We start from the raw sequence: 12,051 nt of genomic DNA, 5'->3' as shown, positions 1-12,051 counted from the left end.
TCCCTCTCTCCCTGTCCCTCTGTCCCTGTCCCTGTGTCTCTGTCCCTCTGTCCCTGTGTCCCTGTGTCCCTGTCCCTCTCTCCCTGTCCCTCTGTCCCTCTATCCCTGTGTCCCTGTCCCTCTGTCCCTGTCCCTCTGTCCCTCTGTCCCTGTGTCCCTGTGTCCCTCTGTCCCTGTCCCTCTGTCCCTCTGTCCCTGTCCCTGTGTCCCTCTGTCCCTGTGTCCCTGTGTCCCTGTCCCTCTGTCCCTGTGTCCCTGTCCCTCTGTCCCTGTCCCTCTGTCCCTCTGTCCCTGTGTCCCTGTCCCTCTGTCCCTGTCCCTCTGTCCCTCTGTCCCTGTGTCCCTGTCCCTCTGTCCCTGTCCCTCTGTCCCTGTGTCTCTATCCCTGTCCCTCTGTCCCTCTGTCCCTGTGTCCCTCTGTCCCTGTCCCTGTCCCTCTGTCCCTGTGTCCCTCTGTCCCCCCCAGGTCACCCCGATCCTCCCCCGGTAACCGCCCCCCGCCTCGCGCTGTGACGTCACCGCGCTGAGCTCAGCCGCTATTACCATCCCTCCAATTTGCATTCCCTCATTTGCATGCGGCGCAGCCAATGGAACGCCGCGGCCGCGCCGTGACGTCACGCCGCGGCCGCCCTATATAAAGCCGTGCGCGCAGGCGGCGGCGCAGAGCGGGCGCCGCGGAGCCGCCGAGAGGTCGCGGGTGTCGCCCCGTCCCCGCCGGGATGAGCCACCGCCACAGCCACCGCCGCGGCCCGCGGGCCGACATGGTGCCCGAGATCGCCGCCGCCGTGGGCTTCGTGTCCGGCCTGCTGCGGACGCGCGGCTGCGTCAGCGAGCAGCAGCTGCAGGTGTTCAGCGGGGCGCTGCGGGAGGCGCTCACAGGTGAGCTTTGGGCAAGGACAGGCGCGGCGACAGAAGCCCACTCGCGGCCGGACTCTTCTGGTAGCGCTCGGAGCCAGGCGCCACCCCTCCCCGAGTGCCTTCCAGGACCTGGTGTCCCTTCGAGTGCCCTCCATGGTGATGCGAGGACCTGGTGTCCTTTTGAGTGCCCTCTGTGCTCCTTCCAGGACCTGGTGGCCCTCACGAGTGGCCCCCGTTGTTGCTGCGAGGACCTGGCGTCCCTCCCGTCTTCGTCCCGGGACGTGGTGTCCCCTCCCGAGTGGCCCCCGTGTTCCTTCCAGGACCTGGTGTCCCCTCCTTGGTGCCCCTCGTGTCCCCTCCGGGACCGGGTGTCCCCGCCTTGGTGCCCCCCGTGTTCCTTCCAGGACCTGATGTCCCTCCTTGGTGCCCCTCGTATCCCCTCTGGGACCCGATGTCCCCTCCGGGACCGGGTGTCCCCACCTTGGTGCCCCCCGTGTTCCTTCCAGGACCTGATATCCCCTCCTTGGTGCCCCTCGTGTCCCCTCCGGGACCGGGTGTCCCCGCCTTGGTGCCCCCCGTGTTCCTTCCAGGACCTGATGTCCCTCCTTGGTGCCCCTCGTATCCCCTCTGGGACCCGATGTCCCCTCCGGGACCGGGTGTCCCCGCCTTGGTGCCCCCCGTGTTTCTTCCAGGACCTGATATCCCCTCCTTGGTGCCCCTCGTGTCCCCTCCTTGGTGCCCCCCGTGTCCCCTCCGGGACTTGGTGTCCCTCTTTTGTGTCCCCTCCATGACCGAGTGTCCCTTCCGCGACCTGGTGTCCCCTCCGGGACCGGGTGTCCCCCGTGTCCCCTCCGGGGTGTCCCCTGGGGTCGGGCACACCTCGGGGCTGTCCCTTTGTCCCCCCCGGTGTCCCGGCGGGGTCCCGGGGCTGTGCAGACCCCACCGGCGATGTCCCTGCCGTGCCCCGTGCCGCTGCCACCCGAGCCTGGCATCCCTGCCCGGGCTCTGGGCGGTCCGGGGGTCCCTCCCAGGGCGGTCCGGGGGTCCCTCCCAGGGCGGTCCGGGGGTCCCTCCCAGGGCGGTCCGGGGGTCCCTCCCAGGCCGGGGCTGTTATCAGCCCCAGCGAGGGGTGGCCGGGCTGCGATAAGGGGGAGCAGAGTGCCGGGCTGGGGGAGCTTTGGGGTGGGCTGTGCCCTATCTGCCCCAGCCACCCCACAGCCCCTGGCGTTGTCCCGCCGGGGTTTTTGGGGTGGAGGAGCCGCGCTTTGGGGTGGGCAATGGGCTGGCAGCCCCTCCCCTGCCCGCCCCCCCTTGGAAAAGGGATTTGGGTTCTGTCTCTTGGTACCGAGCTTTTGGCACGGTTTAATTCCCGCTCTGCCCGTTTCCTTTTGTGCTCCCAGCGTTCAGGGAGGCTCTGCCCGGGTGTTTGTGGCGATTTGGCTTTTAGACCCCAAATTTAGGGAGAGCTGAAGGCCCTAAACCCCACCTGCCTGCTGGGAAAGGGCACTACAGACACCACTGAGAAACCCTTCAAAGGGTTTTCCTTAGGATTTCACCTTTAAACCCTGAATTTAGGACACCTAAACCCCACCTGCCTGCTGCAAAAGGGCACTACAGACACCACTGAGAAACCCTTCAAAGGGTTTTCTTTAGGATTTCACCTTTAAACCCAAATTTAGTGGGCACCTAAACCCCACCTGCCTGCTGGGAAGGAGCATTACAGACAGCACCGAGACACTCTTCAAAGGATTTTCTTTAGGATTTCACCTTTGAACCCCAAATTTAGTGAGAACTAAAGGCCCTAAACCCCACCTGCCTGTGGGACACCCTCACTGCTCCTCTCCCTCCCCAGAGCACTACAGACACCCTTCAAAGGGTTTTCCTTAGGATTTCACCTTTGAACCCTGAATTTAGTGGGACCTAGACCCCACCTGCCTGCTGGGAAGGAGCCTTCCCTGGGATACCTCTTCTCACTGCTCTTCCCAGTTCCTTCCTGGAGCACTACAGACACCACTGAGAAACCCTTAAGAGGGTTTTCTTTAGGATTTGCCCTTTAAACCCTGAATTTAGTGGGACCTAAACTCCACCTGCCTGCTGGGAAAGGGCACTACAGACACCACTGAGACACCCTTCAACGGGTTTTCTTTAGGATTTCACCTTTAAACCCAAATTTAGTGGCACCTAAACCCCACCTTGCTGCCTTTCTCACTGCTCCTCTCCCTCCCCAGAGCACTACAGACACCACTGAGAAATCCTTAAAAGGTTTTTTTTAGGATTTCACCTTTGAACCCTGAGTTTAGGGCACCTAAACCCCACCTGCCTGCTGGGAAGGAGTGCTACAGACACCACTGAGAAACCCTTCAATGGGTTTTTTTTAGGATTTCACCTTTAAACCCTGAGTTTGGGACACCTAAACCCCACCTGGCTGCCTTTCTCACTGCTCCTCTCCCTCCCCAGAGCACTACAGACACCACTGAGAAACTCTTCAATGGGTTTTCCTTAGGATTTTACCTTTAAACCCAAATTTAGTGGGACCTAAACCCCAGCTGCCTGCCTTTCTCACTGCTCCTCTCCCTCCCCAGAGCACTACAGACACCACTGAGACACCCTTCAATGGGTTTTTTTTAGGATTTTACCTTTAAACCCAAATTTAGTGGGACCTAAACCCCAGCTGCCTGCTGGGAAGGAGCCTTCCCTGGGATACCTCTTCTCACTGCTCTTCCCTGTTCCTTCCCAGAGCACTACAGACACCACTGAGACACCCTTCAATGGGTTTTTTTTAGGATTTCACCTTTAAACCCTGAATTTATGGCACCTAAACCCCACCTGGCTGCCTTTCTCACTGCTCCTCTCCCTCCCCAGAGCACTACAGACACCACTGACAAATCCTTAAAAAGGTTTTTTTTAGGATTTCACCTTTAAACCCTGAATTTATGGCACCTAAACCCCACCTGGCTGCCTTTCTCACTGCTCCTCTCCCTCCCCAGAGCACTACAGACACCACTGGTTCCCCGAGAAACCCTTCAAAGGCTCCGGCTACCGCTGCATCCGCATCAACCACAGGATGGACCCCATCATCAGCAAGGCAGCGGGGCGGATCGGACTGAGCCTGCCCCGGCTGTACCAGCTGCTGCCCAGCGAGCTCACGCTCTGGGTGGATCCCTACGAGGTCTCCTACCGCATCGGCGAGGACGGCTCCATCTGCGTCCTCTACGAGGCCACGCGGCCCCCCAGCTCCTACGGAGGGATGCTCACCTGCAAGAACCAGATGATGCTGGGCCGTAGTACCAGCCCTTCCAAAAACTACATCATGACTGTCTCCAGCTAAAAAAAAAAAAAAAGAAAACAAAAAAAAAAAAAGCCAAAAAAAACACAAAAAAAAAAAAAAAAAATTCTCCTCCTTGTCCTTACACTGCCAAGACACAGGCTACTGTAATACCTCAAGCTGAGGATCTATTTTTAAGATGAAGAGCTATTTATATTTTTTAAGAAAAAGGAAAAAAACCTCCAGAAAATCCAAAATTAAAATATCGGGCGGCGCCCTGAGCCGAGGCGACGCCCCAGGTGCCTTTTCTAAAGCTGTTGCAAGCTTGTGAGTTTTTCTTTTTTGTTATTATTGTTATTATTATTATTGTTGTGAAGCTGAGATCTACCTGGTTTAGTGTTGGCTGGCGATTTTGGGGCTGGCTTTGCTCACCTTGGAGCATCTCGGAGTGGGGGATCGGGGGCGGCCAAGCCGGTCTGGGCTATGTGGCTGTGATGTCACCTTGTCACCATCCTGCTTTGGCACCTTTGCCCTGCTGTTGCTGCATCTCCAGGTGCTGCCCTCACCTCTCTGGGGCCCGGATTTGGTGTCACCTCGGGGCTGGGGGTGACCCTGGGGATATTGGGGTGGCCCTCCTGGACGTGCTGCAGCTCTGCCCGAGCCCTGCAGGTCACCTGGAAGGGCTCACCTGGCACGTGGAGCGCGGCGGAGACGCCCTGGCAGTGTCCCCAGGGTGACCCGTGGTGGCACCGAGGGGACGTTCCTGGTGCAGCACGGAGCTCCAGAGCCCGGACCAGCTGTGAATCCCAAACTTTGTCTCCTCCCAGGGGCTCAGCCCAGCCCTGGTGGCCTCTCTGTGTCCCCTCTGTCCTCGCTGCCACCTCCTCGCCGCGTCCCTTCTGAAGCCCCTCCGTGTCCTGCAGAGGTTGGGGTGTGACACCCCCTTTTTTTGCTGCCTTTTCTCCCCACATCTGGATTTTTTGGGGGGGCTCTCCCTGCTCTCTGGGGGTCGTTCAGGTGTTTTGGGGTCCTGACGTTGCTTTTTAAATCCACAGCACTTCCCTTCCCCCCACCGTTGGAAGAGGGATTTGTGTCCCCTCTCCTCGGGACAAAACTTTTTTGCACAATTCTCAATTCCTGCTCCCGCCCTCTGCCCCTTTCCTGTCGCATTCAGGGAGGCTCTGCCCAGGTGGGGGTTTTTTTTTGGGGGGGGGGTGGGATTTGGCTTTTAAACCCCAAATTCCATGGCCTAAACCCCACCTTGAAGCTGGGAAGGAGCCTCACCTGGGCTATCCCACATCCACTGCCCTTCTCCCAGCCCTGGTGCTCCCCAGGGAGAAAACTGGGACGTGGACGTGCTCGGTGGCAGCAAAACTTCTGGATTTTTCTCTCAGCTGAACCTTCCCCTTTTCCTGACCTGCCAAAACCAGAGCTGCTCTCACCCAGCCCGTGCTGATTCATTTTCTCGGACATTTGTGCAATAGATTTCCAAATCCTGGGTGCTCTGCAAGAGGAAGGAAACTCCCACCTGGTTCTTTACTACATCAAATAATCCAGCTCAGCAGCCCAGCCCTGCCTTCTAAAATTCAGATTTTTTTAATTTTTTTTTTAAATTTTTTGGCACTCTCCAAACCATCAAGTCCAGAACTGGAAAAATCAGCCTCGATTCTTAAATATTTAATTTTTTTTTTTTTTTTTTTTTTTGAAATGTCAGGTGGTTTTTGCCTCAGGAGGTCGGAGCAGAGGCTGGAGTTGCATCACTTCCCTCTTCACTCCAATTTCTCACGTCAGCAGAGCAGGAAGGAAGCACTGGGGGGGATTTTCACTTGTGCAATAGGTGACCTCACCCACCAAAAAAAACAAAAAAAAACAAAACAAAAAAACCAATTTTTTTTGCCTGGATAAGGCATCTCAGTGCTTTTTTTTATATTATTTTTTTGTGGGGTTTTTTTTGGGTATTTCTCATTTTGGGCAGGATCAAAGTCTGATTTAAGTTTTCCAGGAGTTTCCCACCAAAGGAACAGCCCCGTGTCCAAGGTGACTTTTTTTTTCCTTTTCATAAGCTCCAAAACCAACCAAATTTGGGTGGAATCCACTTCTCTGTGTGGCTGGTGCCACAAAAAGCTGTGAATTCTCCTGCTCTTGTTGCCTTTTGCCTCCAAGCCCGATGTGGATTTTGAGGGGGTTTCTGTCATTATTATTATTATTTTTATTTTTTATTTTTTAACCAAGCTGGGCTGTTGAACGGGACCTGCCTCTTGTTTCTTTGGGTTATTTTGTTGGGGTTTTTTGTTGTTTTTTTTTTGTTTGATTTGGTTTTTTTGGGTTTTTGTTTTGGGTTTTTTTGGGTTGCTGTTGGTTTTTTTTTGTTGTTGTTTATGGGATTTTTGGTTTTTTCTTTCTTGCTTTTTTGTTAATTTCTTTGTTTGTTTCTTTTTTGGTTTTGTTTTTTTGGGTTGCTGTTGGGATTTTTTGTTTGTTTGTTTGGGTTTTTTTGTTGGTTTTTTTTTTTCCTTGCTAGTTTTTTTGTTATTTTTTGTTTTCTTTTTTTGGTTTGGTTTGGTTTTTTGGGTTGCTGCTGGGAATTTTTTTTGTTTTATTTTTTTTTTTTCTTGCTAGGTTTTTTTTATTATTTTTTGTTTGGTTTCTTTTTTTTGTTTGCTATTTGGGGGGTATCTTTTGGGTTTTATTTTTTGTTTGTTTGTTTTGGTTTCTTTTGGGTTTTATTTTTTGTTTGTTTTGTTTTTTGTTTTGTTTTTTGGTTTTTTTTGTTTTGTTTTTGTGAGGTTTTTTTGGGGTTTTTATTTTTGTGGGTTTTTTGTTTGGTTTTTTTTTTTTGTAGTTTGTTTTTGGGTGTTTTTTTGGGTTTTTTTGGGGGGTTTTTTTTGTTTGTTTTTTTGGGGTTTTTTTTGTGGGTTTTTTTGTTTGTTTTTTTTGTTTGTTTTGGTTTTTTTTGTTTTTTTTTTGTTTGTTTGTTTGTTTTTGGGTTTTTTTTGTTTTTTTTTTGTTTTGCTGGTTTTGGGGTTTTTTTGGGTTTTTTTTTTGGTTTTTTTTTGGGGTTTTTTTTGGTGAAAACAACCAGAATCCTGCGAGGCATCGGAAGAGGGACCAGCTGGTTCCTGCTGTCCAGCACCTCTCCCCCCCTGAGCGCCCAGAGCCCCGTGTGCTTTCTGTTACCTCCATAAAAACTCAGCAGCATCACCCGGCCTCGTCCCTGGCAGCCAAGGAGAGAACTCAGAATTTGGGATTCCAGCCCAGAGCCCGCTCTGGGAACACCCCGGGGCTGACTCTGAATTTCCTGCTCCTCAGCCGGCGCAGGAATCCGCGCGCTCAGCGGGAATTGGGGCTGGGAAGGATCGGGGAGCCCTGCTGGGAGCTCCCGGGGGGCTCCAGGGGACCCTCCTGGAGCATTTCTGTGGCAGGAACGGGGGACACGCTGAGCTCTTCCTGCCTCCGGCTCCTCGTTTGGTTGTTTTCAGGGAAAAACAGCCCCAAAATTGCCAAATTACAAAGCTTTTATTGAGCCTGATCGAAAACAAAGCTGCCCAGTGAAGCGATGCTGTGGTGGTGGATTTCTCCTTCTCTCAGGATTTTTTTATCTCTCAGGTATACAGAGAGAAAGAAAGACAAAACAATTTTTATTTCTGTTTTTTTTTTTTTGGTTTTTTTTTTTTTTTTAATGTGGAATGTGATTGATTAAATTCTAGCAAAGATTGTTTGGGCCTCATGGCCAATCAGACCTGAACTCTCAAGAGCAGAGGCACAGGTTGTGAGGTAGTTAAAGTAGGTTTGTGGTTTTAGTATCTTCCTTTAGAATATATATTAATATATTATATATATAAAAAATATATATATAATATTTATTTATATATTATATATATTTAACTTCTTGAAAATTGCCAAATTACAAAGCCTTTTTAAAGCCTGATCAAAGACAAAGCTACCCAGTGAAGTGATGCTGTGGTGGTGGATTTCTCCTTCTCTCAGGATTTTTTTATACAGGTATATAGAGAGAAAGAAAGAGAAAATAATTTTTATTTCTGTTTTTTTTTAATGTGGAATGTGATTGATTAAATTTAGCAAAGATTGTTTGGGCCTGAGGGCAAATCAGACCTGAACTCTCGAGAGCAGAGGCACAGGTTGTGAGGTAGTTAGAGAAAGTAGGTTTGTGGTTTTAGTATCTTCCTTTATAATATATATAAATATATTTTATATATATAAAATATATATATTATATTTATTTATATATTATATATATTTAACTTCTTGAAAATTGCCAAATTACAAAGCCTTTATTGAGCCTGATCAAAAACGAAGCTGCCCAGTGAAGTGATGCTGTGGTGGTGGATTTCTCCTTCTCTCAGGATTTTTTTATACAAGTATATAGAGAGAAAGAAAGAGAAAATTATTTTTATTTTTGGTTTTTTTTAAATGTGGACTGTGATTAAGTTCTAGCAAAGATTGTTTGGGCCTCATGGCCAATCAGACCTGAACTCTCAAGAACGGAGTCACAGGTTGTGGGGCAGTTAGAGAAAGTAGGTTTGTGGTTTTAGTATCTTCCTTTATAATATATATTAATATATTTTATATATATATAAAATATTATATTTATTTATATAAAATATATATTGTATATAATATATATTTAGCTTCTTGAAAAAATTCACTTTTATGTTAAACCATGACACTACTTTATAATATATATTAATATATTTTTACATATACTTTATATCAATATATTTCTATATATAGTTTATAATATATATTTATATATTTTATATATACTTTAAAATATATATTAATATATTTTTACATATACTTTATAATAGATATCAATATATTTTGATATATGCTTTATAATATATATCAGTATATTTTTAGATATACTTTATAATATATATTAATATATATTTATACATGCTTTGTAATATATATCAATATTTTTATATATACTTTATAATACATATTAATATTATAATAATGCATTACAATAGGTATAAATGTATCTATATAATATGTATAAATGTATTATAATGTATAATAACAGATTTATAAGAGAGAAATCATTCAGCCTTCTGAACTGATGTTAGAGATCATTTCCTCCCATTAAGTTCACCCACGTTTTGCAATGTGACACCTGGATTTTTTCCCTGTCTGACCCCATAACCGACCCCCAAAGACCCTCAGTGCGGATTTTTCTGCCCAGTTTCACGATACCACCCAAACCCAAGAAGAAGGAGGAAGAAGAAGAAGGGAACTCAAGACAACACCCCTTATCCTCCATCTATAACATCCTAAAAACCCCAAAAACCTGAATTTCTCACCTATTTTAAACGCAGGTGAGCCCGGTGGGAGGAAATGATGTGTGACTCCAGCTCAGGAGGCTGAGTGATTTCTTTATTATAATTATACTATAATACATTAATAATCTATTTAAAGGAGATACTAAACTACAAACCTACTTGTTCTAACTATTATATTTAATTTTCTCACAACTTGTGACCCTCTCTGAGAGTACAGCCACATTGAGTTGGGTTGGATTGGGTTGGGTTGGGTTGGATTGGGTTGGGTTGGGTTGGATTGGGTTGGGTTGGACTGGGTTGGATTGGGTTGGATTGGACTGGATTGGGTTGGATTGGACTGGATTGGGTTGGGTCAGACTGGACTGGGTTGGGTTGGATTGGACTGGATTAGACTGGATTGGACTGGATTGGGTTGAGTTGGATTGGACTGGGTTGGACTGGATTGGGTTGGGTTGGATTGGGTTGGGTTGGATTGGGTTGAGTTGGACTGGATTGGGTTGGGTTGGATTGGATTGGGTTGGATTGGATTGGGTTGGGTTGGGTTGGATTGGATCGGGTTGGATTGGGTTGGATTGGCCTCCAGGCTCAAACAATCCTCACCAGACTCCAACCACGCAACCACCCCAGGTAAACAATTCCCCAAACACATTCCACTGCGCAAAAACCAAAGAGCAGAAATAGAAATTTTCTTTTTCTTTCTTTTGCTCTGCTCTATGAAAAAAATCCTGAGAGAGAAAAAGAAATGTGCCTGCCACGCTCACCCTTGTGACGCACTGAGCTACTCTCCCATCTCGAATTTCACACTTTTGTGGTTTCTGGTTTGCCTCGAGGCTTTGGAAGTTTTCTCCATGAATGAGGGGCAGAGCCAGCGCTCCCGTGGGGGTCAGGACACCCCAGAGCAGACAGAGAAATATTCCCGGTGCCCTGGGTTTCCACATCCTGCCCTTCTCCTCCTCGGGGTTTTGGGGTTTCAGCCTGGAAATCTCCTCTCCTGCCAGTGGTGGAACCCTTGCTGGGCCTCCCCTCTGCAATCCCGGGAATGTTTGGTGGGAATTTTGGGAACTGGGGGGTCAGTGGTGAAGCCTCTTTGTCTTCCCAGGGGGAGGAAGGTCAGGGATCAGGGGTGGGGATGGGGACGATGCTCGGCTCCGTCACGGGGCTGAGTCACAGCCGATCCTGTTCTGGGCTGAAACGCTCCGAGCTGGGGCCCTCCTCCGCCAGCAGAGCTTTAAGGACCTTGCCTCAATCAGTTTGTGCTTGTTTTGGCCCAAAACTCCCTTTTTATGGAATTTAGGAGGGTTTGATTCCCCTGCCAGGCCCCCTGTGACCATTCCCTCCAACACCAAGGACCTTGGCTCAATCAGCTCGTGTTATTTTGACCCCAAAATTCCCATTTTTCTGGAATTTAAAAGGATTGAATTCCCCTGCCAGGCCCCCTGTGCCCATTCCCTCTATAAGGGCCTTGGCTCAATCAGCTCGTGTTATTTTGACCCCAAAATTCCATTTTATGGAATTTAGGAGGGTTTGATTCCCCTGCCAGGCTCCCTGTGACCATTCCCTCCAACACCAAGGACCTTGGCTCAATCAGCTCGTGCTTATTTTGACCCCAAAACTCCCATTTTTCTGGAATTTAAAAGGATTGAATTCCCCTGCCAGGCCCCCTGTGCCCATTCCCTCTATAAGGGCCTTGGCCCAATCAGCTCGTGCTTATTTTGACCCCAAAATTCCATTTTTATGGACTTCAGGAGGGTTTGATTCCCCTGCCAGGCCCCCTGTGAGCAGGGCTGCCCCAGGGGGGGGCACAGCCCGGTGCCCCCTCTCCCCCTGGAGGGCACCAAGCCGCTCCTCCCCAGATTTGTGGGTGGATTCGGGCGCTGCCTCAGAGCCTCTCCTCTCTTTTTTTTTTTTTTTTTTGACCTCAGCCCTTCATTAATTCCCACAAACACACCCAAATTATCGCTTCTGGGGGCGGGGCCACCTGTGGGGTCACCTGTGGGGTCACCTGTGGGGTCACCTGTGGGGTCACCCACCTTCAAAGGCTCTGCCAGCCGGGCGCTGGAGCCTTCCCCTCCCAGCTCCATTCCAAAGTCTTCCTCTCTCAAAACCTGCTTGGCTTGCCCTGATGGAAGCCCAATTTATTGTTTTTTTTTTTTTTTAAACTCTTGAAATATTTTCAGATGACAGCACTTTCGCGTCCTCCTTCGAAGTTTCTCACCTTTATTTTAATTTTTTTTTTTCCAATATCTAAATTAAACACGTTAACATTTGAAGATCTAAATCCTTTGCTGTTTAACAAAACCTAAGAGCTGATACTCTTGCCAGAACATTCTGTAATTCTTCGAGTGCAGTAAAACATTTACTGCAGCTCTGAGCAGTTTTCCAGGCCTGGGACCCACAGAATTCCCCCGGAGCTGCTATTTTTAATTTCTCCATCATTTTTGTGCTGTTTGGATCACAATCCCCAGGCTAGGAGAGCTCAGGATTTCATCCCTAGCAGCTCTTTCCAGAACCCACAGAATTCCCCCAGAAATTTTTAATTTCTCCATCATTTTTATGCTTCTAAGATCACAATCCCCAGGCTAGGAGAGCTCGGGATTTCATCCTTTCCAGAACCCACAGAATTCC

At 48.8% G+C, this 12,051-nt stretch overlaps 1 protein-coding gene across 1 annotated transcript; it reads left to right on the top strand.

Moving 5' to 3' along the window:
* Nucleotides 1-647: 647 nt before the first annotated feature.
* LOC128818650 (protein BTG2-like) lies at nucleotides 648-4,514 on the top strand. The gene is made up of 2 exons (XM_053998185.1): nucleotides 648-879; nucleotides 3,846-4,514. The coding sequence occupies exons 1-2, from the start codon at nucleotides 720-722 to the stop codon at nucleotides 4,184-4,186; spliced, it is 501 nt and encodes a 166-aa protein (XP_053854160.1). The 5' UTR covers nucleotides 648-719; the 3' UTR covers nucleotides 4,187-4,514.
* The last annotated feature ends 7,537 nt before the right edge of the window (nucleotides 4,515-12,051 follow it).

The sequence above is a fragment of the Vidua macroura genome, chromosome 24 (genome assembly GCF_024509145.1).
Source record: "Vidua macroura isolate BioBank_ID:100142 chromosome 24, ASM2450914v1, whole genome shotgun sequence".
NCBI classification, from domain to species: domain Eukaryota; kingdom Metazoa; phylum Chordata; class Aves; order Passeriformes; family Viduidae; genus Vidua; species Vidua macroura.
This window is presented reverse-complemented; position numbering and strand designations above follow the sequence as displayed.